The sequence below is a fragment of the Gossypium arboreum genome, chromosome 9 (assembly GCF_025698485.1).
Source record: "Gossypium arboreum isolate Shixiya-1 chromosome 9, ASM2569848v2, whole genome shotgun sequence".
Lineage (NCBI taxonomy): Eukaryota > Viridiplantae > Streptophyta > Magnoliopsida > Malvales > Malvaceae > Gossypium > Gossypium arboreum.
This window is the reverse complement of record NC_069078.1, coordinates 86,769,264-86,794,914: the sequence shown is the minus strand read 5'-3', so window position 1 is coordinate 86,794,914 and position 25,651 is coordinate 86,769,264. Positions and strand designations below refer to the sequence as shown.

Sequence of the window (25,651 nt, the reverse complement as noted above, 5' to 3'; positions counted from 1 at the left end):
AATTTTAAAATAATATAGACAGATTTAAAATGAGCTTGGGTTAACCATTTACAAATATAGGTAAGCTTGAGCAAGGTTTTAGGCTCATATTTTGAGCTGAGCTGAGTTTGGGCAAACATAAAGTGTGTTAATATCAAGTTTAGACCCAGCCCGAACCCAACTTAACCTAGCTTATGAACACTTCTAGTTCAAATCAACAAAATGAATAAAGGCTTAAGATATCATTTAGTATTTGTATTTGATAAAAGTTACATATTTTGATATCCAAGAGTAATAATGTTAACATTTTAATATTTAATTCCAGTTTTATGATTAATTTGGTGAAAGTTATTAATATTATCATATTTGATTTTTCACAATTTTGTTAAAAGAATAAATTTAGTGTTAATTGTGAATTTATTTAATTTGACAAAATACAATCTAATGAATATGATTTAATTCAAATTTCAAGGTTAATTTAATTATGAATTTTCATCAATTTAATTTTAAAACCCAAAGTAAATAAAAAAAGTAACAATGTTACCTTAGATCACCAAAATATATCATTTTTATTAATGTACGAGTTTAATACTGAGTCAAAAAATAACCCGTATCATTTTAAAAAAGAAATATCAAACTCAAAGATGAAATTATGTATTAAACCAAGAATAAACTAAAACCCAGCACTGCGGTGTGACCAAAGGTAACTTTGTAGAAGGGTGAAACTAGAAAAATAATTTTTTAAGAAAGTCAAAATTAAATTATAATTTTATAATAGTAAAAATATAATTTTACCATTTTAATGACTTATATTTATATCTTTATAATTTTTAAATAATTAAATCAAATTTTATATTTTTAAAATTATCAAACTGAAAATTTACTAACTTAAAATTCTAAAATTTTAAAGAATTTAAATAAAATTTTTTCCATTTTACGGACCTAGCTTTGTATAAAACTGAAGATTAAAATTATAAAGTTTAAATATTAAAATAAAAATCACATTTTAAAACGAAATTATTAAATTTACAAAAGAGAAAAGAATGAGGTAATACGAATAATAAACCTTGGGAGTCAAGTCAAGTCACAATATGGGCAAATCCTTTTCCCCGCTTGAGTTCCAAGTGATGAAAGTGAAAGATCCTCCGCTCCATATAACACATGAAAAGTAGACCCACCATAAGGCATAAACAAGACCTAAATCCAAGAGCCGAAAAGCAAATTTAAAAACTAGACCCCTCACATGAAATGATAAAGCCAAGGTTGGGTCTCTTTAAATCCTTTTTATCATATCCCATACTTATTCCTTCATCTAATTGGCCTCTTTTTGACCATCCCTTAGTCCAACACAGTGAAAAAGAACAATCAAACATAGATCGCAATATGGATGAAATAAATATTCACAAAAACATTTTACACTTTCCAGTTCAAAATTAGTTCACAAAATGATCCACCCACTCAAACCCCTAACATCAGATTCTATATCTATTGTTCTTCTCAGCAGCTACGGAGAGTAGCCTTAACACACCCAGAGTCCAAACATCATGCTCTCTTTGGTTCTTGCACTCGAACTCAACGACCCCACGCATTGCCGTTTTCAACCCAAAGTACCTCCGGTTCTCTCCACCTTCAAGCAAGTGACGACCGGGCCATGCTGGCATATCTTTAATCACTTCTATCACAACATCTACAGCAAAATTCCCAAAAAGAACATTTAAAGTTAACAATGACCCAATCCCTTTTGATACTTTTCTCAAATCCCCAAATGGAACAAAGACCCACAAATTCATTTCTACACTTTCTTTTTTACACAGTTTTATTACAGAGAAGACAAAAAAAGAATAATAATCACTTACTCTTTTTCTTTTTTGTAATGGTCCCAGCAACATGTCTACTCTTCATCTTCAACATAACCTATATACAAAGACACAAATTTCCATGTCCAAAAAGAATGTATATAAAGGAGAAACAAAGCAAACAGATCACAGTTTATGTCATCAGCTTTCTTTTCTTTTTTTAGATTCTTTGCTTTTGTTTAGGACTTAACATTATCTGAACCTCCATTGATTCCCCAATAATTGAGTAAATACGATATATTTTCCTAATTATGAGCAATGCACCCTTACCTGGTTCATTCTGTTTATATAAACAGAGACTATCTTCCAATGAAGATCACCTGAGAAACAATGATTTCAATGGTTTTTAAGTGAAATTTTCAACATAATTTGAAGCTAAAATGGATTAATTTTGAAAACACTCGAATTAAACAAAACTGGAAGAGTTTTGTCTACGGGCTTTGCATGGAATATGGATGAAATTATATACCTTTTCTAGTGCGTTTGAGAAGTTCACAACCTTTATCAAGCAATTCTCTGTTGCAAATCCCTAAGAAATTCTCTTCAGGGGGAAGTTCACCGCTAAAGCCGCCGTTATTGCTGCCGTTGCTGCCATTGCCACCACTTTTTTCCATAGGGATAACAGCTGCTATGTTCCATACCTCCCTTAATGCCCTTGCTTTCAATATGGCTGCTCCTCTCAATGCTAAATAATGAAACCCCCAGTAAAATTAAACAAAGTTCATTGTGTTCTAGATGTTGGATTAATGGTTATCTTTTATATATACCTGTTGCTGCACCGGCGTTTAAGGTCATTATGTCTTCGGCGGTCCGTACATTGACGGCGGAGCTGATTACAGAGGCTAAATGTTCACGTTCGGCTCCTATGGCTTCAGCCGCCTCGACGCACTGTGCAGCAACGAGGGTGGCGGCTGATGCCACCGCCCGTTCCGTCTTCGCCATCTGTTCGTCTTTCCTGGCACCCGATGAAGCTGCCGTCCCCGCCACGATAGCTGCCACAGCTGCCGCAACCCCGGCAACTGAAATAGCAGCGTGTAGCTGAGCGTTATGAGCCCGTGTTTCTTCCTTTTTCTTCTCTTTCCTATCCTTCAGCCATCGTCCCACCGTCTTTCCACCACCAACCGCCACGGAAGTCGTAGGAGGGACAGCCACCGTCGCCGGAACAGCCGAGGTTGTACGAAACTGCGTGTTGACAGAGTTACCGGCGCGGCAAAATTGCTGTAAATAAAGGGTAAAGGTCACATTAAACTAATAAAAAAGCTTATTATTTTCATCATCATTAAGTACCACCATTAAAACACCACCAAAAATCAAATTTAAATGTACGAACCTTAACATCATCAATCTCTGAAGGTGAAATTGGGGGACTATCAGTTAATGAACCACAGCTTTGAGCACCAGTTAATGGTTCACTGCTATGAGATGGCCTCCCTGAAGTTCTTGGAGATACTTCTTGTTGCTAATAAAGACAAAATTTAACGTTATAAGAAATAACAAACAACCTTAAAAGAAAACCCCATTGTTCTACAACACTTACAGACTGTGACATGATTCTTTCCATGACCATTTGAGAAGTTTCAGAAGAAGCAAAAGTAAAAGGGTTGCTTGAAACTAAGCCAATGTCTTCAATCTCGCCGGAAATGTCTTCTTTTATAACGCCGTTACCACTCGAAGAGCCTTTTAAACACGTTTGTTGAGAACTGACGGGTTGGGTTGACGATGAAGATGATAAAGCTCTTGAAACTTCTAGAGCTGAAACACTCCAGGAACGTGATAAAAACTCCATTGGTTCACGTACTATCTCCCGCGGCCGGAACGGTACCGTCATTGCCTTCGGCATCCACTGTTCGACGACGGGTTTCTCCATTTTCTTTGTTGTTCTCTCTTTTGGGAAGGAAAGCTTTTTCGGGACAAAAGGAACTGAGTTGAGTTTTATGTAATGTGACAGTAGTAAGGAAATGGCCGTACTTTTTATTGGGAGATGTTAATAGTTGTAATTTTGTGTAACGAGGGGAGGATAAAATTGGTAATACGGATTTCCCTTTGTGTGTCGAGCGCTGGATGATTTAAGTAGCAAAGGTACTAACTGGAAGGGGATAATAAGAACACAAATAGGGTTAAAGCAACGTTAAGTCCCTGAATTCGGTAAATTTTTCTGTTTGATCCTTGAATTTTTTGGTTATATTAGTGTGACAATTATTATTAATTTGGTAGAGTCATGTTATTACTTGATATTTTGAAATTTTACCACATAATCACTTAAAATTTAAAAATTAAAAATTAGGTAATAAGATAGTATAAAATTAGGTAATAAGATAGTATAATATTAAAGTGTCACATAATCAAATGAATTGATGTTTAAGGATAAAATTGAGAAAAATTACTAAATTTTAAGAATAATGTCGATAAAAATTAAGAACAAAACTGAAAAAATTACAAGTTTAAAAACTAAATATTATTTTATATTATTAAATATAAAATTGCTCTTAAATTATACCATATTTTCACATAAATATTTAATTTTTTAAATAGTACTTAAACTATCAATAACATTTTTATTTTATTTTACCTTAAAACAATACATCAACCAATAAAAACATGACATACAACATGCTTTTATTGAATGTCTTATACTTTTTAAGTAAAATTGGACTAAATTGATATCTAAACATAAATATACCTAAATGTAAAAATAGAACAATTTAAGGGTTAATTTTGGAAATAAGACTTACTTTTAATCTCATCAGAATCATCTTACGTAAAAGCTAATTCCTAGCGGGAAAATTGGGTGTGGGCGAGGTTGGCTGGCGTCATCATCACCTCTTTTGATTTTATATTCTGACCAAAAGGCTTGAAAGTATGTTTTTTCTTTTTCTTTTTTAAATAAAAAAAGCATTTCTTTACTTCAAAAGAAAAGCATTTATTTTAGATGTAATTATTTTGAATTTTATAATCAATCGTATTATTAATAAATTAGTATAAAACTTTTAAAATATATAAAATTACTATAAATTCTAACTATTTTTCCTTTCTTTTATGTTCTCTTTTGACACCCTGTTTCTTTGACCTACTAATTTTATAAATTTAAGATATTTATTTACATGTACACAAATTAAGTGACCAAATATAGGGTATTTACTATAACTATTAGTCTTATTTTTATGTTCGATTATTATAGCATATTACACCTACTGTAAAAAAAATTACACCTAATTACTGTCCAAAAAATATTTATTGTACATAATTAATTAAAAGAGAGACAAATTGTGACATTAGATGTGAGAGTGAAGAGATGGAGAAGGGTGATTGGCGGCTCCAATTTCCAAAGACTAAATTCAATGAACTCAATTTCCCTTTACTCATAAATTTAGCAAGCACTGTCAACTCTCCTTCTCTCGGAATTTCGTGAAAGTAAACAATGGTATGAAAATTTTGAAAAAGGAAAACAAACTTACGTTTTATAAATTAATTTAAAATAAAAGTTAAAAAACCATCATTAAAATATCTAAAATGTTTATTTAAATAATTGAATTATTAAAATTATTGTATGATTTTTTATTCACATTATTTGTATTAATTGAAAATTCTTATTCTTCATCTTTTTTACAATTTGTTTCTTTTAATGAAATAATTTTAAATGTTATGAATTCTGAATCAAAATTTAATTTTTTATATTTAACAATGATCATTAAATTGACTTGAATTTAAGATTATTACTCATTGATAGATTTTGATCTTGAATCGTAAATCGAGGCATAGTTAGCCAAACTTTTAAAAAATAAACCAGTAATTTAAATAAATTTTTTGAGTTTTAAAGAGTTTAGTAGCATAAATGAAAATTTTATATAATTCAAAATTTATTTTATAATTTTTAGATTTGAGTGATTAAAATATTAATTTATTAATAAAATTTATTTTAATTAAAAACAAATATACCCATAATTAATGCCAACACGTAAAATGAGAAAGGACAAAATTAGATTTAATAATCAAATAAAGTATGTTGTATTAACTATTTCGGTATACTGAAATTATGATATAATAAAAATTAAATGTTTTAATTTGTGAATTGATAGGAGATTTGATGGGATTGAAGAGTTGAAGATGAATGACAAGGTGCAGGGATACTAGTAATTAGGGTTTTGTGACAGATTGGGATGTTTTTCAGTCTGCTGTCCTAATTCATTACTTCTCCAATCAATCATCCCAAAAGTTTCTTTAAAATAATTTAATATTAAGAAAAAAAAAGTTAACATATCTAAATTTTGTTCAATTTAATTTTTTAATTAAGTACTTAAATTTAAGTTTAACTTTCAATTCGATACTTAAATTAAATTATTTTTTGTGACTGATAAACATTTTAATATATTTACTCTTATAGATATTTAATTGGGACAAACATTTTAATGATTATTAAATTTTAAATTAAAAATAAAAATACTATATCAAATATCAAAATTAAACTCAGTATATTATCCTTAAAAAATACAAATGGGCACAAATATAGTCTGATTGAGAGACACGGCCATAATACAATAGACTAGCCAATGGGCCGAATTGAGACACGGCCCTGTTCAAAAAATTTCTATTATTAATGTTTAGACCAAAATTAAACCATCTCGTCCGACGGTCCATTTTCATACCGTAATATATATTATAATAATATTTTCTAATTCTTTAGTTTGAATTCAGTTCAGACCTGATATCCGAAGTCAAAAGTATCTTATCCAAAACCCAATTTGTGGAACCATCTAACCCGTGAATAGGTCGATTACCCAATATACAACAAGATTTTACCCTTTAAATCAAGAAATCCCAAGTGTAACTTAATTGATTTATACAGTCAACCTTAAAAATGATATTCAAAAAAAAAAAAATCCTTGGATCCTTAGCTATAAATTACAAAAAAAAAAAACAATTAAAAATGTCATAAATGCCATAATAAGAAATAATACAACCCTATATGGAAATCCATCTACAAATTTCCTATAACATAAAGGCAAAATTACTAACTATAAAAAATTCCTTCTTCCTAAAATGGCTAATTTATTGATATGATATGAAAATTTACATACAAATATTGCGTCGTCTTCATGCTCGAATTGCGCTATCCATGGAACACGAAACTCCGAGCATCGGCTTTATATAGATACAAATCAAACTACCATAACCAGCAACAATACCAATATTATCACCAATTGACAATTCTCTAGCAGCTTCGACCCAGCTGAGAGAAGAAATAGAAAGATGTTATTTTCTTTCATGATACGAGTACTTTAAGAAAAATGAAAGCCAGAGTAATATCGGTTTTTTTTTTTCATGTTGACAATGTCATAACATGCTGTTTTTTCTTTAGTCAAACCAAAGAAGGACATAGATTTATGTGCTCGGTTTTTACCTCTATTCGCATTGTTTTGGGACGATGATGGTGTTGCGGAAGTAGATTTATTCGACGTGGTGATCCCAAGGTTTGCACAATCCAGTCCGATCGCACCTTAAAGTTCACAAAGTTCAAACTTATTTAGCATATACTACTTAACCACCATTATCGATGCTACACTAAAACTGGGAGCCTATGTGTCCTTACATTCTCTGTAGCACGGGAAGACAGAGACATTAAGAAGATTAAAATAACCCTCTGAACATTTGCAATCATACGTAAACGGTGATGTCTTGTTGCACGATCCACCACCGCAATTAGTCCAACGGCAGACTGTTAAACCATGAACAAGTGCATTAACATTAAGAAGAAAAGAACATAAAATGACCAAATCCAAAGCTTAAAATAGTACAAAGCTTACTATCAAAAATAGATCGATTTGCTTTGGCTTCCTTTTCTTGCACAGGAGAAGGAGCAGCTGCACAAGAAGTATCAAGCGTACCTGAAATCCGCAAATTAATCGATCACAACCCCATACCAACAATCCAACTATCAATAGTTCCAATCAAAATCAATCCTTAAGAGCTCTAAATTGAACTATCCTATGCATAATTTTGAACACGGCGACTAGAACATGAGCGCTCAATGCCTTGCTAACACAACCAAGGTCTCATTGGCTTCTAAATCAAAAACTACTGCTACCAAAAAGGCTTAAAAACAACAACACAACCAGCTTCACATGATGTAGGCGGGATTAAAAAATGGTTCAATTTAGTCTAATAGAGTTCCCAATACTACCCCAAAGACCACTTTGTAATTTCCACAAATTATCAAGATTTCACTTGCATAACATCATCAAATTAATGCCAAAGCCGGCGAGGATTCATGATTTGATATTATATACATAGAAAGCATAACCAATACATAAATAACTTGTACGAACTAAAACAGGTAACAATTAAAGGTGACGATTAGGCTTAAAAAAGTAAAGAGAAAAGCAAGCAGAGGGTTTATTTACAATTGGGAAAAATGCAAGGGAGAAACTTGGGATGATCATCATGATCAGCAGCTGTTTGTTTCCAACCAATATCGCATTCACAAGTATAAGGGAGTGATCCATTTGATGAAGGCTTGCATTTTCCTTTTCCACAATGCACTTCTTTGCATACATCATCTGCAACAAAAAGGGAAGAACAAAAAAAACCCAAATACATGATTAAATCTCACTAGAAAATCTTAATTAAGAAAAAACCCAAGTTATGAAAAGACCCAAGGATCTCAGAAATCAATCAGAAAAAGAAAAAAAGGATTAAAAATTGAAAAAAGGGAAGTGACGAACCAGAGATAGGTGGGAAAAGGGGTGATAAAATGTCGGATTTAGCAATGCTAAGATGAAGAACAAGGAAGATTGCAATGAAGGGAAGGGAATTGAGAGAAGCCATGAGTGGAATGTTGGAGGACTAACGGTGGTTTTTTGATTAAGTGTTGTGTTTTTATTGAGTTGGAGGAACCTGGAAGAGTCGAAGAGTTTGAAAAAACAAGGCGGCGAAGGGGGGCCTTGTCAATAAATGGACGGAGATTTTGACTGGTGGGAGCATTAACGTGGAGTGGACTTCGGCTTACAAGTCGTTGATAGTTGGAAGTTAAGGCTGAGTTTAATTGCTGTTGTTGTTTTTTTTGTTTTTTTTAAGTCGTACGGGTTTCACAAAAAAAAAAAAAAAGTATGTGTTGATTTTTATGTGTTTTGATATATGGGTAGGTACGCATTCCGTGTTAGTCGAGATGAATTAATACAGTTAAAATTAAGGATGTAAATCACTTATCAATATTTAATTATTGTTGATATGAGTTATTTGTCACAATTGAAGAATCGATTTTAGGAAGGAGTGGAGGATGGTAGAGGGGAATACCAATTCACCTGTGATAAATAAAAAATCGATGTTAAAAGGGAAGGGCAATGAAAATAGTGTCAGTCACCTGTGACAAGTGGAGAGCCAATGTTATAAGGAGAAGAAAAATGCTCTAGTGTTGTCGTGTAGAATTGCTAAGGAAATGGGGTAATCCCTAGTTCCTCATGCACCTAGGATTATATATGGGGTCACCTCTTATCTTGTAATGCCACGTAGCTAATAGTATAATGCTCTATATGATTGTGAAGGTTAACCAAGTGGCAAGGCAGTTGCAGATCAGTTGTCTCCATGGAATATAATGTGCGGTCCTAATTTGACATTCTCATCATTAGGGTAGTAAAAGGCAATTATGATTTGATGGTCTCAGTGATGGGTTTGTAGCGAACTGCCTTTAGATTAACTCAAACAAAATTTGTGAAGAGTTGCTTGCAGACCATTCCTAATGGAGGGTTGTATGCGGACTATTCCACGCAGAGGGTCATTTGTGAATTGTCCAACAGCTTGCCACGTGTCGTGTTGTGGTGGGGGTATAATAGTAATTATCAAGCTAAGTTTAAGCTCAAACAAACCGCATACCAATTGAGTTAGATTTAAACTTAATAATACTTGACTTAAATAGTTCATGGATCTTATTGAGCTATTCATTTTTAAATTATGTTACTCAATACCCTAATATAATATTATTAACCTTAAGTTTAATTATCAAGTCGAATTTGAGATTGAACTTGAATACTAATTATCAAGTCGAATTTGAGATTGAACTTGAATACATACAAGTTTAATTGAACTCAACTTCTGGCTTAAATACATAAGTTGATATACAAGCTTAATCGAACTTGAGATCGAGTACTTAAAAATAAATATTCAATCAAACTCAAACTGAATCTTATACTTCAAATTTCAAATTAAACTCAATATTGAACTCCACTCAATTAAATCCCTATTCAAAACACATCGAAATTTTGATAGGGATGAAGCATTACTTTAGAACAATATGGAATATAGCCGACAACAATACCATATTGACATCTATGGTTATAATTATTGATAATATTGTTATTCATATTAAATTTAAGAAGTGAAAAGTCTAAGTTAAAATAGTGTTAAGTTGTATAAACTTTTTCATGGATAGATGTAGATTTAGGGATTCAAAAACAATAAGTTCAAGAAAAACAAAATAAAATTATTTCTTGTAGTTGGATTTTAACGATTGAGGTAGTTAGTATTATACGGTGGATATATATCACCTTTCTATTGATACAAATATGTATTGATAATGATTTATTTTAGTGTATCGTTTTGTAATTATAGCTATTTTTTAAAACCATTTGATATATGTATATAAAAATATTTACAAATAATAAATAATAAGATTAAATAAATCTCAAATTTAAAATATTTATCAATTATATAAAATATTTTTAACAAGCTTCACAAATATAAATCATTATACAAACTCAAAATAAACAAAAAAAATCATAAATTAAACAATAAGATCATCTCATTCTATGCATATAATAATCCATAATACAACAAATCCACAATAAATAATAAATAAATTTGTTATACCCCTACCCTGATTTGGACACGTGGCATCACGAGAAGTAACCTATAAAAACTTACACACGGCCCTTCGATTTACACTGCATCATGACCAGCCACCCGCTAAATAATAAACCCTCCTTTAGGCCACTCACTTTTTAGCGAGTATGTACTTATTTCCCAATAGGGTACCACTAAGGCCTATAACCTCATATTACCCCCAACAAAGGCAATGTCAAAGCAGCAATTTATAACGACCTCTCTATTTGTCATATCCCAAAGTTGTTGGCGATGTTGCACTACCAAACAAGGGGATTTTCCCCTATGTATACCAAACCACATGATGATAAGGAGAGCTTCTCTCCCCCTTCACCAACCTTAAACATTCAACCCAAAACACAATTTCCCTTACCAACATTTAGCTCTCTTCTCTTCACTTCTCCTACTCTTGCTCTCCTCCTATGTAACAGCCCAAAATTGGGTCTAGTTGGAACAGTAGTTTCGGGACCACAAACCCGACGAGAAAAATTTTATTTTTATTATATTTTTATAGTCTATAAATTTGTGAAAATATTTTGTAAAAATTTTGTTCGAAAATTTTGACGTTTGGGCACTCAATTTAGTCAAAAGGACTAAATTGTAAAAAGTGCAAAAGTTGAGTTCTTTATATATGGGGTGCCTAATTGTTATGAGTTTTAAATTGAAAGTCCTTATGTGATAATTATTCCTTTAGTAAGTTAGTGAATGGATATTTGTTTGGTATTTTTGAAATTTGGTTGAAATAAAAAGGGTAATTTTGTAAATTAATTAAAATAACCAAATAAGACAAAAATGATGAAAGCTATCATTTTTTTTTCCATTCTTTCTTCTTCAACCGTGGGAAAGAACCGAAAATGGCAGCCATGGATGAGCTCCATTCGGCCAAGCTTCTATGGCTTATATAGGTACGGTTTTTGTCCCGTTTTTAATGATTTTCGTATTTTTGAGATCCCCGAAGCTTAAATTTTCTATTTCTACCAATTGATTGAAGAGAAATTAGAGTTTAAAAAATTACCCATTCATGATATGGTTGTGTTTTGATGATTTATAGTAGATAATGAATGTTTGATGTGTTAAATATGAGTTTTATTCAATGAATTTCGATAAAAATGTCAAAAAGGGGTTAAATTGTAAAAGTTATAAATTGGTCATAAGTGTGTGAATTAGTGAAAATTTGGAGTTTCCATAGAAGAGAAAAATGTTCAGCATGTCTGAAACCTTATAGAAATTGAATAAAAAATTATTTTACGAGCCTAGGGGTAAAAGTGTAATTTTTGAAAAGTTAGGGGGCATAATTGTAAATTTTCCAAATTTTGATATATGAATTGAATTGGTTAGTGTGTTGATAAAATGTGTTAAATAAGTGTTATTTGACATGTTAGATCAAGAAAACATGAAATGTTGGATTAAGATCAGGGAAGAACAGAGTTGTGTGCTAAGTCAGAAAAGTTAGCCGTTTCAGCATTTGAGGTAAGTTGGTATGATAATAATACTACAATAATGTTATTGCCTTGATATTAAATGAGATGTAAGTTTATATGTGTGACAACCCGAATTAGGGCCTAATCGGAATAATGGTTTCGTGACCATAAATTCGAGATAGAAATAATTGTTTTATAATTATTTGGGGGGTTTATGATATGATTTCATGATTTCGTGAAAATTTCGTGATGAAATTCTGTGCATTGCGCGCTTAAGTTGAGATTAGGGACTAAATCGAATAAATTGTAAAACTTGTGTTTTAGAAGTTTTTAGTATGAAATTGCTTTGGGATATTAACTAGGAGGTCTTAAATAGTAATTTGACCCATTCCTGAGTTATGGACAAAAGTTGGACATGGAGGGAATTTTTTTGAATGTTTAGTAGTAAGGGCATTTTGGTTATTTATATATTAAATGAAATAAAATGGGAAAAATAACACAAAATTAGTTATCATCTTCATTATTTGCTGCCGAAAATTGCTCTCCTCCATAGCTAGGGTTTCTTCAACTTTCAAGCTCCATAGTAAGTGATTTCAAGCCCCGTTTTTAATGTTCTTTACATTTTTGAAATCCTCGTAGCTCGGTCTACCTATTTCTACCATTATTTCGAGTTAGAATTTATGTTTAAAAATTTACCCATGAATGATATGCATGTATTTTAGTGTTTGATGGTAGAATATGAATGTTTGAAGTTAGGAGAACGATATTTTCTAAGCGATTTTTAGCAAAAACGAGTAAAACGGCATAATCGGTAAAAATACCTATTGTTCATAACTATGTGTTAAAGTGAAAATTTGATGTTGCCATAGAAGGGAAAATTGACCAGCATGTCATAGAACACAAGAATAAGGGCTGAAATTAAATTTCCGAGCCTAGGGGCAAAATCATAATTTTGTAAAAGTTAGGGGGCAAAAATGTAATTTTTCCATAATGTGACTTTTGGATTGAAATAAATAGTTTGAATGTTAAATGGGCTAAATGTGTAGTTATAGATTAAGAAAGGCGTGGAATCGACCTCGAACGGGGGAAGGAAAAAGTTTTGGACTAAATTGCAAATTCCCATATTTTGCACCGAGGTAAGTTTGTTTACAATCTACCTTGGCATCACACAATGTCAACCAGTCCATTCCCAAGATAACTTCAAACTCATCAAATGGTAACAGCATCAAATTAGCCGGAAAACAGTGACCTTGAATCATTAATAGGCAATTCTTACAAACCTTGTCAACTAACACATATTGGCCTAAGGGGTTCGACACTTTAATCGTAAACTCAGTAAACTCAACAGGCAACTTTTTATTAGATACTAAATTCATGCAAATATAGGAATGAGTGGATGGGGATCAATCAATGCAATAACAATAGTATCATAAAGAAAATGTACGATAATGACATCGGAGATGATGCATATTCTCGAGACACGTATAGCAAAAGCTCTAGCGGTGCTCAGCCACGATCTGCGCCTTTGGATCTTTCATTGCGGTTTCTTGCTAGTCCCACCTCGATATTTCTCGGTGGTCTACCTCTACTAGCGGTGGTAATACATCTAGCACTACGAAAATATTTTTCTTTAACTTTCTGCGGGCGGTCTCAATAAAATGCTTTCAGAACCGTACTGAAGCAAGCTCACTCGGTTCCCCAACACTCACCATAATGTTGCTGCCATATTAGCGACACTTTCGGGCTTTCTAGGTCGCACATTAACCACACTTGCCAAAGTAGCTTGAGCTTTAGACCCGAATATGCTCTACCACGATCTCTGTGTGAATCCCAGGTTAAGCTGTCATTCGAGGTTTGTCTCTTTGGACCTCTTTGATTGAGATTGAAATGGCTTGCTTATCGGCCTTTTACGGCATCTCTAGCCTCAATAGCGACTTTTCTTCTTACTTTGTTCAATTCTTGACTTTAAGAGCTCGATCAACCAATACTACAAATTCTTTCGGCTCCAAAATTCCCCAAGCACTTTAATGTCCTCATTTAGCCGTCCTCAAATCTCTTACATAATAGCTTGGTGGACACATTCACAGGCATACTCACTTGAGTCTTACAAACTCACGTTCATACTCTTGCCACGGACATCTTGCCTGCTTTAGTTCAAAGAACTCCTTGGTTTCGATCAATAAATCGTTCACTTATGTATTTCTTTACGAATTCTTCTGGAAGAAATCCCAAGTAACCCTTTCTTTTGGCATCACTTGCTACCAAAGTCTTCCACGGTGGTAATTTGAATCTCTCAAAAGTGATCTGACACACTTTAAGCACTCCTCGGGTGTACATGAGAGCTCATCAAATACGGGTAGAATTTTCAAGCGAATTCCGCTTTCTCGGGATCATCATCGATCTTTGCTCTAAACTCTTGACCCTTGTTTTGAATCTTGTCAGCAGGAGGCTTGTTCATTCTTACCAAATCTATGCCTTGGCATTCTGAGGAATCGTGCGAGGTATAGGAGGCGTGGAGGAGGTTGAGCATTTGGATTTGCTCGAATAAATTCGATATACCAATTGTTCATCATTTGGAGAAAGGCATCCGAGCCTCATCTCCCTGTCTTAATGTCTCGGTCTACTTTCCCGGTAGCGGTCCCTTGTGCGGGGCCGAACGCATTACTAGCGACATCATCGGACCCTTGATTCAGTGAGGATCCATTACTATATTAAAACAAAACACAGTTTAGAATAATCGAAGTCACTGCGCTATCACAATATATTTATGGCATGTATAGCTAGACTTTTACACACTTTATTAGTTAGAAGCAGAGCTAAACCATAGCTACGATACCCTTAAATGTAACACCTCTTACAGGTAATAAAAATCATAGGAGCAGGTACATAGTAATAACAATTTATAGTATATACTTTTAAATAAAACCCAACAAAAATATGGCATGCAATTTGATCATGAATCATTATAACATATGCCATTAACAATACAAACCAATTTCAAAGGCTTCGTCCAAAAGCGATTAGTTTGATACTATAAGTAGTAATTTAAACCTAGACAATTATGACCGTAACAAAATAACTAAATCGCTATACATGCCATATTTCAAAATGTTGAATTGAGATACCCAGTATTAATAGTGCGTGCGGATCTTCTACGATCTCTAACTCCTATGCTAATTTGGATGACACTATAAGACAAAAGAGAAAAGAAAATAAACTTATAGCTTAGTAAGTAAGTATATAAATAACAAATAAGGAATCTAATATTTTTACAACATAACTCAATTATATCAAATTGGAGTAAATAGTAAAATTTAAAAATATGATATAATTGAGTTATGTTGTAAACATATTAAATTCCTTATTTGTTATATTATTATAATATTGAATTTATATATGAATAGAGAGATGTGAAATTGATTGAAAGTGAGATTGATAGAATGAGATTTCAAGATTGAAAGAACAGTGAAAGCTGAAATGAAATGAGGTAATTTGAAGAATCTTTAAGATGAAGTGATCAATGATGTCATTAAGCTGTGAAAGATGTGACTAAATGAAGAGTTGATTGATATTTGAGAGTCTGCTAGGAAGATGGTAAACAAAAAACACTAGAGTTGAAATGTGAAAATGGAGAAATTCGTGGGTTGAAACAGATGAATCAAATAAATTGCCTATTGTGATTTCGCACATGCGCATGTAAATACATGAGGAAAGAGTGTGAAGCTTATCTGGCTTATGTAATGAATACTGTGTTGCCTCAACTGAAGTTTGAATCAGTACCGATAGTCTGTGAGTTTCCAGATGTATTTTTAGAGGAATTGCCTAGGTTGCCTCCGAACAGAGAGATAGAGTTTGCCATTGATTTGTTACCGGGTACTGCACCGATCTCGATTGCTCCATATAGAATGGCTCTGACTGAATTAAAAGAATTGAAGGCTCAGTTGCAAGAGTTAACAGACAAGGGATTTGTGAGACCGAGTTTCTCTCCCTGGGGTGCTCCTGTATTGTTTGTAAAGAAGAAGGATGGCTTAATGAGACTTTGCATTGATTATCGTCAGCTTAATAAGGTGACTATAAAGAACAAGTACCCATTGCCGAGGATTGATGATTTATTCGATCAGTTAAAGGGGGCCACCGTGTTTTCAAAGATCGATTTGAGGTCTGGTTACTACCAGTTGAGAGTTAAGGAGTCGGATGTGCCGAAAACTGCCTTTAGGACAAGGTATGGACATTATGAGTTTCTTGCGATGCCTTTCGGCTTAACAAATGCTCCAGTTATATTTACGGACTTGATGAATCGAATCTTTCGACCATATTTGGATAAGTTTGTAGTAGTGTTCATAGATGACATTCTAATTTATTCTCGGGACGAGTCCGAACATGCCGAACACCTGAGAACCATATTGCAGATCTTGAGAGAAAAGAAACTGTTTGCTAAGTTTAGTAAAAGTGAGTTACGGCTTCGTGAAGTCGAATTTTTGGGACATATAGTCTCGGTGATGGTATTGGTGGATCCAAGCAAGATTTTGCGATCGTTGATTGGAAACCGCCAAAGAATGTATCCAGAGGTTAGAAGCTTTTAGGATTGGCGGGTATTATAGGCGTTTTGTTGAGGATTTTCGATGATTGCCTCTCCTATGACTAAGTTGTTGCAAAAGAATGTTAAGTTTGAATGGACTGATAAATGTTAGCAGAGTTTTGAAAAGTTGAAAGCACGATTGGCTGAAGCACCAATTTTAGTACAGCCCAAGCTAGGAAAGGAGTTCGTAATTTATAGTGATGCATCATTGACAGGCCTTGGATGTGTGTTGATGCAAGAGGGTAAAGTGGTAGCTTATGCTTCGAGACAGTTAAAACTGCATTAGAAGAACTATCCAACACATGATTTGGAATTGGCCGTTATTGTCTTTGCCTTGAAGATTTGGCGACATTATTTGTATGGTGAAAAATGCCGAATTTTTACTGATCACAAAAGTTTGAAGTATTTGATGAATCAAAAGGATTTGAATCTGCGACAGCCGAGGTGGCTTGAATTATTGATGGATTATGAACTAGTGATTGATTATCATCCGGGAAAAGCAAATATAGTTGCTGACGCCTTGAGCAGGAAATCTCTTTTTTACTTTGAGAGCCATGAATATGGGGTTAGCATTATCTGATGATGGGTCAATCTTAGCAGAAATGAGGGCTAAGCCGTTATTTCTCCAGCTGATTTGTGATGCTCAAAAGAACGATAGTGAGTTGCGAACCAAGAGAACTCAGTGCGAATCAGGTTACGACTCAGATTTTCGAGTTGGACCAGATGACTGTTTGATGTTTCGAGACAGGGTATGTGTACCGAAAAATGATGAATTAATTCAGAAAATATTACATGAGGCACATAGTGGCTGTTTCTCAGTTCACACTGGTAGCACAAAAATGTATAATGATTTAAATAAATTATATTGGTGGCCAGGCATGAAAAGGGACATTTCTGAATTTGTAACCAAGTGTTTGATCTGTCAACAAGTAAAAGCTGAGCATCAAGTGCCTTCAGGATTACTCCAACCTGTAATGGTACCTGGATGGAAATGGGATAGGATTACTATGGATTTTGTAACTGGTTTGCCTTTGACTCCTAAAAAGAATGATGCTGTCTGGGTAGTGGTTAATAGATTAACAAAGTCAGCCCACTTTATACCAGTACGTACCGATTACTCACTTGATAAATTAGTGAATTATATATTCTTTGAAATTGTGAGGTTGCAGGGGTACCTATGTCTATAATATCGAGATAGAGATCTGAGGTTTACCTCGAGATTCTGGAAAAAGTTACAAGAAGCTTTGGGCACAAAATTGAACTTTAGTACCGCATTTCATCCACAAACAGATGATCAGTCGGAAAGAGTAATCCAGGTACTCGAAGATATGCTTAGATGCTGTGTTTTAGAATTTGGAGGCAATTGGGAGAAATATCTATCTTTGGTTGAATTTGCCTACAATAACAGTTTTCAGTCAAGTATACAGATGGCACCGTATGAAGCCTTGTATGGTCACAAGTGTCGGACTCCTTTATATTGGACCAAACTTAGTGAGAAATAGATTCACGAAATTGATCTAGTTAAAGAAACCAAAGAGAAAATAAAAGTAATTCGGGATTGCTTGAAAGCTGCTTCAGATCGACAAAAGTCATATGTAGATTTAAAAAGAAAAGAGATTGAATTTCAGGTGGGTGATAAAGTGTTCTTGAAGGTGTCACCATGGAAAAAGATTCTGAGATTTAGCCGAAAAGGCAAGTTGAGTCCGCGTTTTATTGGGCCGTACGAGATTACCGAGAGGATTGGACCGATGACATATCGGTTGGCCTTACGGCGGAGTTAGAAAGAATTCATAACGTGTTTCATGTATCAATGTTATGACGTTATCGTTCTAATCCTTCACATGTGATTTCTCCAATGAAATTGAGATTGACCGGATATGACCTATGAGGAGGAACCAATAAAGATTTTGGCTCGAGAAATTAAGCAGTTAAGAAATAAAAGTATAGCCTTAGTGAAAGTATTGTGGTACAGACATGGGATAGAAGAGGCTACGTGGGAACTGAGGAAGCTATGAGAAAGCAGATGCGAACCTCTTTCTTGGTAAGATTTTCGGGACGAAAATCTCTAAAAGGGGAGAATTGTGACAACCCGAATTAGGGACTAATCAGAATAGTGGTTTTGTGACCACAAATCTGAGATAGAAATAATTGTTTTATAATTATTTTGGGGTTTATGATATGATTTCATGATTTCGTGAAAATTTCGTGATGAAATTACATGCATTCTTGCGCTTAAGTTGAGATTAGGGACTAAATCAAATAGATTGTAAAACTCGTGTTTTAGAATTTTTTAGTATGAAATTGCTTTGGGATATTAACTAGGAGGTCTTAAATAGCAATTTAACCCATTCCTAATTTATGGACAAAAGTTGGACATGGAGGGAATTTTTTTGAAAGTTTAGTAGTAAGGGCATTTTGGTCATTTGTATATTAAATGAAATAAAATGGGGAAAATAACACAAAATTGGTTATCATCTTCATTAGTTGCTGCCAAAAATTGCTCTCCTCCATATCTAGGGTTTCTTCAACTTTCAAGCTTCATAGTAAGTGAGTTCAAGCCCCGTTTTTAATGTTCTTTACATTTTTGAAATCCTCGTAGCTCGGTCTACCTATTTCTACCATTATTTCGAGTTAGAATTTATGTTTAAAAATTTACCCATGAATGATATGCTTGTATTTTAGTGTTTGATAGTAGAATATGAATGTTTTAAGTTAGGAGAACGTTATTTTCTAAGCGATTTTTAGCAAAAACGAGTAAAACGGCATAATCGGTAAAAATACCTATTGTTTATAACTATGTGTTAGAGTGAAAATTTGATGTTGCCATAGAAGGGAAAATTGACCAGCATGTCATAGAACATAAGAATAAGGGCTGAAATTAAATTTCCGAGCCTAGGGGCAAAATCATAGTTTTGTAAAAGTTAGGGGGCAAAAATGTAATTTTTTCATAATGTGACTTTTGAATTGAAATAAATAGTTTGAATGTTAAATGGGCTAAATGTGTCGTTATAGATCAAGAAAGGCGTGGAATCGACCTCGAACGGGGGAAGGAAAAAGTTTTGGACTAAATTGCAAAATTCCCATATTTTGCACCGAGGTAAGTTTGTATGTAAACAAACATTAACTTCATTTACATTTTTATTTTTCAGCCTATTATATATATTCTAGCTGATATTGTAACATAAATCGACTATTGGAAGAATAGAAATAAATAATAAAGAGAGGAATCCCGGTTGAACATTCGGAAAGATTGAATATAATTGATGGAGCGTAGCTAGGTCACATGTATGGTGTTGAGTGCCCATCATGTGTACAAGAGAGCTACGAGATACTATATAGTAGCTAGGTCACATGTGTGATACGGGACGTATCCCATGTAGACAAGAGAGCTACGTGAGAGATAAATGTAGCTAGGTCGCATGTGTGATTCCAAGTGAATGACACCATGTACACAAGAGAGCTACGAGACACATTGGCTAGGTCGCATGAGTGGTACTAAGTGTTCACCATGTGTACAAGAGAGCCGGATTAAATGAAATATGATGGTGGGGCTGTGTGCTGAAACCATCAAGTATCGATGATTAATCTGAATTGTTCAACGAGATGGCTTTGTGGTGACATTGTAGTCATGGACCTACACTTGTGATGTATGAAATGTGGTGAAAATGATTTGTGGTATATATATATATGTAAGTTAAAATGAGGTTAGTGCAAAGAATGGGTGAAAGAGTGAAATTAGCATTAAAACTGTTTTGGACAGTAGCAGTGACGTGATTTTGAAAAATCACCAAAAATAGAAGGAATTTAATTATAGGTTGAATGAGATGTTAAATTAAAGCTTGATGAGTCTATTTTCATATAAAAGAAACAGAGCATGCAAAGGAATTCTATATTTTGAGATATTTACAATTGTGTGTGACTTGCTCAGGATGACTATGTGGTCCCCTGTTCCAACTTTGAAAAATCATTAAAAATTGTACAAAACAAATTAAGAAATATAGTTTATATGTCTAAATTAATTATTGAGTCTAGTTTTAAATGAAACAGGTTTCATGGTTATTTGAATTGTGTACTGATATAAATTCAATTCATAGTGAACAGAGGTCAGATCAGTTGAGTTGTGTAATAGGGGAAACTTTAACTAATAAACTGTACTAATTGGCTGAACCAAAAATTCTAGAAAAAAAATTAGTAAAAATTTTTATGAGTCTAGATTCAGGGAAATTTTACGGATTTGAATTTCGAGTTTCGTAACTCGAGTTATGATTTATTTAGTGATCATGACGCAGGAGGGACAGCTTGATCAAATTGGAGTAAATAGTAAAATTTAAAAATATGATATAATTGAGTTATGTTGTAAACATATTAGATTCCTTATTTGTTATTTATATACTTACTTACTAAGCTATAAGCTTACTTTCTTTTCTGTCCTTTGTATTATAGTGTCATCCAGCTAGCACAGGAGTTAGAGATCGTAGAAGATCTGCCCGCACTATCAATACTCTGGGTATCTGAATTCAACATTTTGAAATATGGCATGTATAGCAGAATTAGTTATTTTGTTATGTGTCATAATTGTCTAGGTTTAAATTACTACTTATAGTATCAAACTAATCATTTTGGACGAAGCCTTTGAAACTGGTTTGTATTGTTAATGGCATATGTTATAATGATTCATGATCAAATTGCACGCCATATTTTTGTTGGGTTTTATTTAATAGTATATACTATAATTTGTTAATACCTCGTACCCTGTTCCGGCGACGGACACGGGTAAGGGGTGTTACAATATGTAAGTAATACATCAATTTTACTTGTATTATGATATTTTATAATAATATTGGAAATATGTTTGTTGATAATTACTTGATTGGTGAAATTGTTAGAAAAGAGAGAGAAATCCCGGCTGAACCTTCGAAAAGATTGAATGATACAGATGGTATGTAGCTAGGTCACATGTATGGTGCTGAGTGCACATCATGTGTACAAGAGAGCTACGAGACATTATAATGTAGCTAGGTCGCATGGGTGATACTATTTGTACACCATGTAGACAAGAGAGCTACGAGATAAACTGGCTAGGTCACATCGGTGGTACTAAGTGTTCACCATGTGTACAAGAGAGCCGAACTATATAATGGGTGGAGCTATGTGCTGAAACCACCAAGTATCGAGTATTGATCTGAAGTGATCAACAGGAGACTTACTACGTACTGCTTTGTGAGTTTTGTGAGGAATAAGTGCAGGAACTTGGTTATGTGAATGATGTGTTCATTAAGTGACTGGGATGTGGTAAGGTTATAAACAAGTAAGTTCATACGTATTAAGTATTATTATATTGAGCATTTAATGCGTTGGAATCATATAAATGGAATATTTATGAGTATTTTAATGATTAATGATTTATCGACCAAACGAACGGCACTTAGTGTGCGAAGTATTGAGGATGGCACTTAGTGTGCAAGACATCCGAAATGGCACTTAGTGTGCGAAGTATAAAGGATGGCACTTAGTGTGCGAAACATCTGGTATAGCACTTAGTGTGCAAGACATCGATTGTGCAGCGACATTTCGTGTAAGTATGATTTTGTTATGGATCGGTACAGGTGTGTACATGTATGTATGAGCTTGTTAATAAGCATTATTATAATTGAGATTTAATGCTGTATAATTGAATTGTTGATGATTATGATTGTACGGAAGTATTTTATGAAAATTTGGCATTGGAAATTCCTGTTGAACCTTAGGAATAAATTAGGATACAAAGGGCATGTCATTAAAGTTACATTGATTTGGCTTCGGGCTATGATATTGGCACTTAGTGTGTGAGATTCCCGAGTATCCAATTTTTATTCCAAATAGTTCAACGGGTATATCGAAAATATGAATGAGTAATTTAGCCTTGACAGATTTGAGTTACTGCAGTAGTGTAACTTTGAAAATACACTAAAATAGTGAAAAATGAGTTAGAGGTAGAATAAAATATGGGATTAAAGCTTAATGAGTCTATTTTCACATAAAAGAAACAGACGAAGAAAAAGAATTCCATATTGTGTGATATTTGAATTCTTGTGAAACAGGGTCTGAATGAATTCGAGATCCTCTGTTCTGACTTTATAAATTCACCAAAAATTGTACAAAAATTATTAAGAGTCATACCTTACATGCATGGATTCCTTATTGAGTCTATTTTTATGGGAAATAAACGGTATGGTCGTTGGAATTCTGTACAGGGAGAAATTCAGTTCGTAGTGCATAGGGGTCAGAGTGGTCATACCCTAAAATAGGGGAGACTTTAACTAATAAACTGTACTAATTGGCCCAACCGAAAATTATAGAAAAAAATTAGTAAGTATACATATGAGTCTAGTTTCAAGATAAATAGACGAGAACATTATTCGAGTCTTGTACTATGAGATAATTGAACTTTAGTACAGAAGGGTCGGAACTATCAGATAGTGAATCAGGGGTAACTTTGAGGAATAAACTGTACTATTTGGCTTAACCAAAAATTCTGGAAATTTTATGGAAGAAAGGAAAATAAGTCTAGTTTCATAGAAAATTAACGAAACTTAATTCTGAGTTTCGTAGCTCTAGATATAAATAATTTAGTGACTATGATTTAGGAAAATAGCCTTAGCTGATCTTGTGTAAAAAGATGAAATCATGTGATTAATGATTCTATTTTCTTGAGCATATTCATTGAGGAATGGGATAATATTGTTAATGAAATTGCTTATTATTATTAATATTCCAACTTACTAAGCTTTTAAGCTTACACCATTTTCCCATTTCTCTTAGTGTTATCAGGTTGGCTCGGGGTTGGAGATCGTCGGAAGTATCATCACACTATTAGTTTATCAAATTAGAATAATGATAATTCTTATTTATTGTCAAATAAGTGGCATGTATAGATAATAAGTTATTGATATTAGGTAATATTATGATTTAGCCAAATGTATAGACTCATTTTGCTTCATTGTATATAGCCATAAGATTTGGCTCATAATGGTTAAAGTTATGTAAACCTATTTTATGTATGCATAGATAAATATCTTGGTGTGGCTAAGTTAAGAACACAAAAGGGCTTGAAAATAGCATATGATACACATGGGCTTGAGACACGGCCGTGTGTCTCAGTAGATGTGAAGAACACGGCCACCACACGGGTGTGTGGTCTAGCCGTGTGAGCAAGTCAGTAGCTAGCTAATTTTTACACGGGGTCTAGACACAGGCGTGTGACCCTGCTTTGGTAAAAAAAAAAAATTACTAAGTGTCTGAAAGGTTTCGATTTATTTCCAAACCAATTTCAATGATTGTTTTGGGCCTCGTAGGCCCTTTTAAGGGACAAATTATATATGTTTGAAAAGTTTAAAATTTGATGAAATTTTATGTCTTAGTTTTAAATGATTACAAGTACTTAAGTCCGGTAATACCTCGTACCTTGTTCCAGCGTCAGATACGGGTAAGAGGTGTTTCATTCTATCTCTTTTCTTGTTGATTGAGCCATAGTTCATTCTTCGATTGATGTCCTTGTTAACCCAACAAACCCTAATCTGGAGCTTCCTTCAAACCAAACACAAACTCAACCACTTACACTAGTTACAAAGAAATCAGCTCTCAATCTTGACCGGATAACACCACACCAATCTCAGCCTCCACCCGGTGCTTCCTCCTCTCTCCCCAGAGACACTCTCCCACCATACTACCAATACACTCTCCTATTGAAAGAGTTAGATAAATTTTATTTTAAGTAAATTTTATGTAAATCATAAAGATAAATTATGTTATCATAAATTAAAAAATATATAAACATAAATATTATTTAATTATCATTAGGATAAATATTATTTTTCTTAATATTTAAATTTGTTATTATTTTAAAATTTATCATTATAAATTAATTTAAATTTAAAATTTATTTTAATTATTTCATTAAATTTAAAATTATCATAAAATATATATTGTTTAATTTAAATATAAGATAGCATATATAATTTTTTTAATTTTTAAAAATTCTAAAATTCATATAAATGTTCACAACTATGGTATAATATTATTTTAAAGATTAATATTTTATTTTTAAAATTTTTATAATTTCACTCTCAATGTTTTCTATGTGTTATCATTTTTTAAATTATTTAATATTAAATTTAAAATAACTTTATATTTTAATTAGAAAAAATACTAGTAATTATATATATTGACACCATGCATAAAGTCGGTCCAAATCCTGTGACCCGACCATAATCACGTGTAGATGAAAGTAATTGGTTTTATTAGTGTGAGAGAGAATAATAAGCAATCACATACATTTGCTGGCTACCATGTTTTAGATCTTCTCGTGAGGATTTGACCTTTTTGTTAATTTCAACAAATTATTTCTCCCTCACCTTCCCACGAGATTGAAAAATAAATATCATTTTTTATTTTACCTTTTAAAATGCATTTTATCTTTTATATCTTTTCTGCATGGAAAGTATTTCGACACATGTCGCTTTAAAATATAGTAAAATAATAAAAATTTAAACTTTTTATAAAATATGATAATTATTATTGGCCATGTTTGACAATCAACTGATAGTTGATTGTAGTAGCTGGTTTAATTAACTTATTCTATTAATTGATTTGATTAATTAATTCTATTAAATGTTTATTTAAAAGTATTTAGTAAAATTTAGTTGAAAGTTGATATATATAAAATGATAAATAAGGGCATGATCGTTTTATTATTAAGTATTTATTTATTTATTTATAATATCTTAGTCTTTGTTTGATGAAATTATTGAAATAAAATACTATTACCAAGAAATTAAAACATCCATTAATGAAATTAATTAGTGAATATTTTTGAAATTTTAAATAAACAAATTTCTTAAGTTGTTTATTTGTAAATATTAACATTGTGGAAATTGATAAATATTAATAATATATCAATATATTTG

General features: G+C 32.9%; 2 protein-coding genes and 1 long non-coding RNA gene across 4 annotated transcripts; 1 reads left to right on the top strand and 2 right to left on the bottom strand.

Annotated features, from left to right (window-relative positions):
* Positions 1-1,052: 1,052 nt before the first annotated feature.
* On the bottom strand, positions 1,053-3,872 carry LOC108451921 (VAN3-binding protein-like). The gene is made up of 7 exons (XM_017749629.2): positions 3,373-3,872; positions 3,166-3,294; positions 2,603-3,053; positions 2,305-2,520; positions 2,106-2,155; positions 1,836-1,893; positions 1,053-1,666 (listed from the first exon to the last, which is right to left on the bottom strand). The coding sequence occupies exons 1-7, from the start codon at positions 3,700-3,702 to the stop codon at positions 1,452-1,454; spliced, it is 1,449 nt and encodes a 482-aa protein (XP_017605118.1). The 5' UTR covers positions 3,703-3,872; the 3' UTR covers positions 1,053-1,451.
* Positions 3,873-6,626: 2,754 nt separating this feature from the next.
* Positions 6,627-8,872, bottom strand: LOC108452219 (uncharacterized). The gene is made up of 6 exons (XM_017749986.2): positions 8,555-8,872; positions 8,234-8,389; positions 7,637-7,717; positions 7,423-7,548; positions 7,234-7,329; positions 6,627-7,062 (listed from the first exon to the last, which is right to left on the bottom strand). The coding sequence occupies exons 1-6, from the start codon at positions 8,655-8,657 to the stop codon at positions 6,992-6,994; spliced, it is 633 nt and encodes a 210-aa protein (XP_017605475.1). The 5' UTR covers positions 8,658-8,872; the 3' UTR covers positions 6,627-6,991.
* A 2,632-nt stretch (positions 8,873-11,504) lies between these two features.
* On the top strand, positions 11,505-23,790 carry LOC108452818 (uncharacterized). 2 transcript variants are annotated; one of them, XR_008271029.1, is made up of 4 exons: positions 11,505-11,611; positions 12,089-12,176; positions 19,719-19,803; positions 23,508-23,790. It is a non-coding gene; the product is annotated as an uncharacterized LOC108452818 (long non-coding RNA). The 2 variants fall into 2 exon arrangements; XR_001866452.2 differs by lacking the exon at positions 23,508-23,790 and adding an exon at positions 21,150-21,568.
* The last annotated feature ends 1,861 nt before the right edge of the window (positions 23,791-25,651 follow it).

Coding starts and splice junctions, on each gene's coding strand:
- LOC108451921 (XM_017749629.2), bottom strand. CDS start 3,702: ATGGAGAAACCCGTCGTCGAACAGTGGATGCCGAAGGCAATGACGGTA. Junction 3,054..3,165: donor CAGAGATTGATGATGTTAAG/GTTCGTACATTT, acceptor CTTTATTTACAG/CAATTTTGCCGCGCCGGTAA. Junction 1,894..2,105: donor ATATAAACAGAATGAACCAG/GTAAGGGTGCAT, acceptor CTTTGTATATAG/GTTATGTTGAAGATGAAGAG.
- LOC108452219 (XM_017749986.2), bottom strand. CDS start 8,657: ATGGCTTCTCTCAATTCCCTTCCCTTCATTGCAATCTTCCTTGTTCTT. Junction 7,549..7,636: donor AAATCGATCTATTTTTGATA/GTAAGCTTTGTA, acceptor ATGGTTTAACAG/TCTGCCGTTGGACTAATTGC. Junction 7,330..7,422: donor CTTCCCGTGCTACAGAGAAT/GTAAGGACACAT, acceptor GTGAACTTTAAG/GTGCGATCGGACTGGATTGT.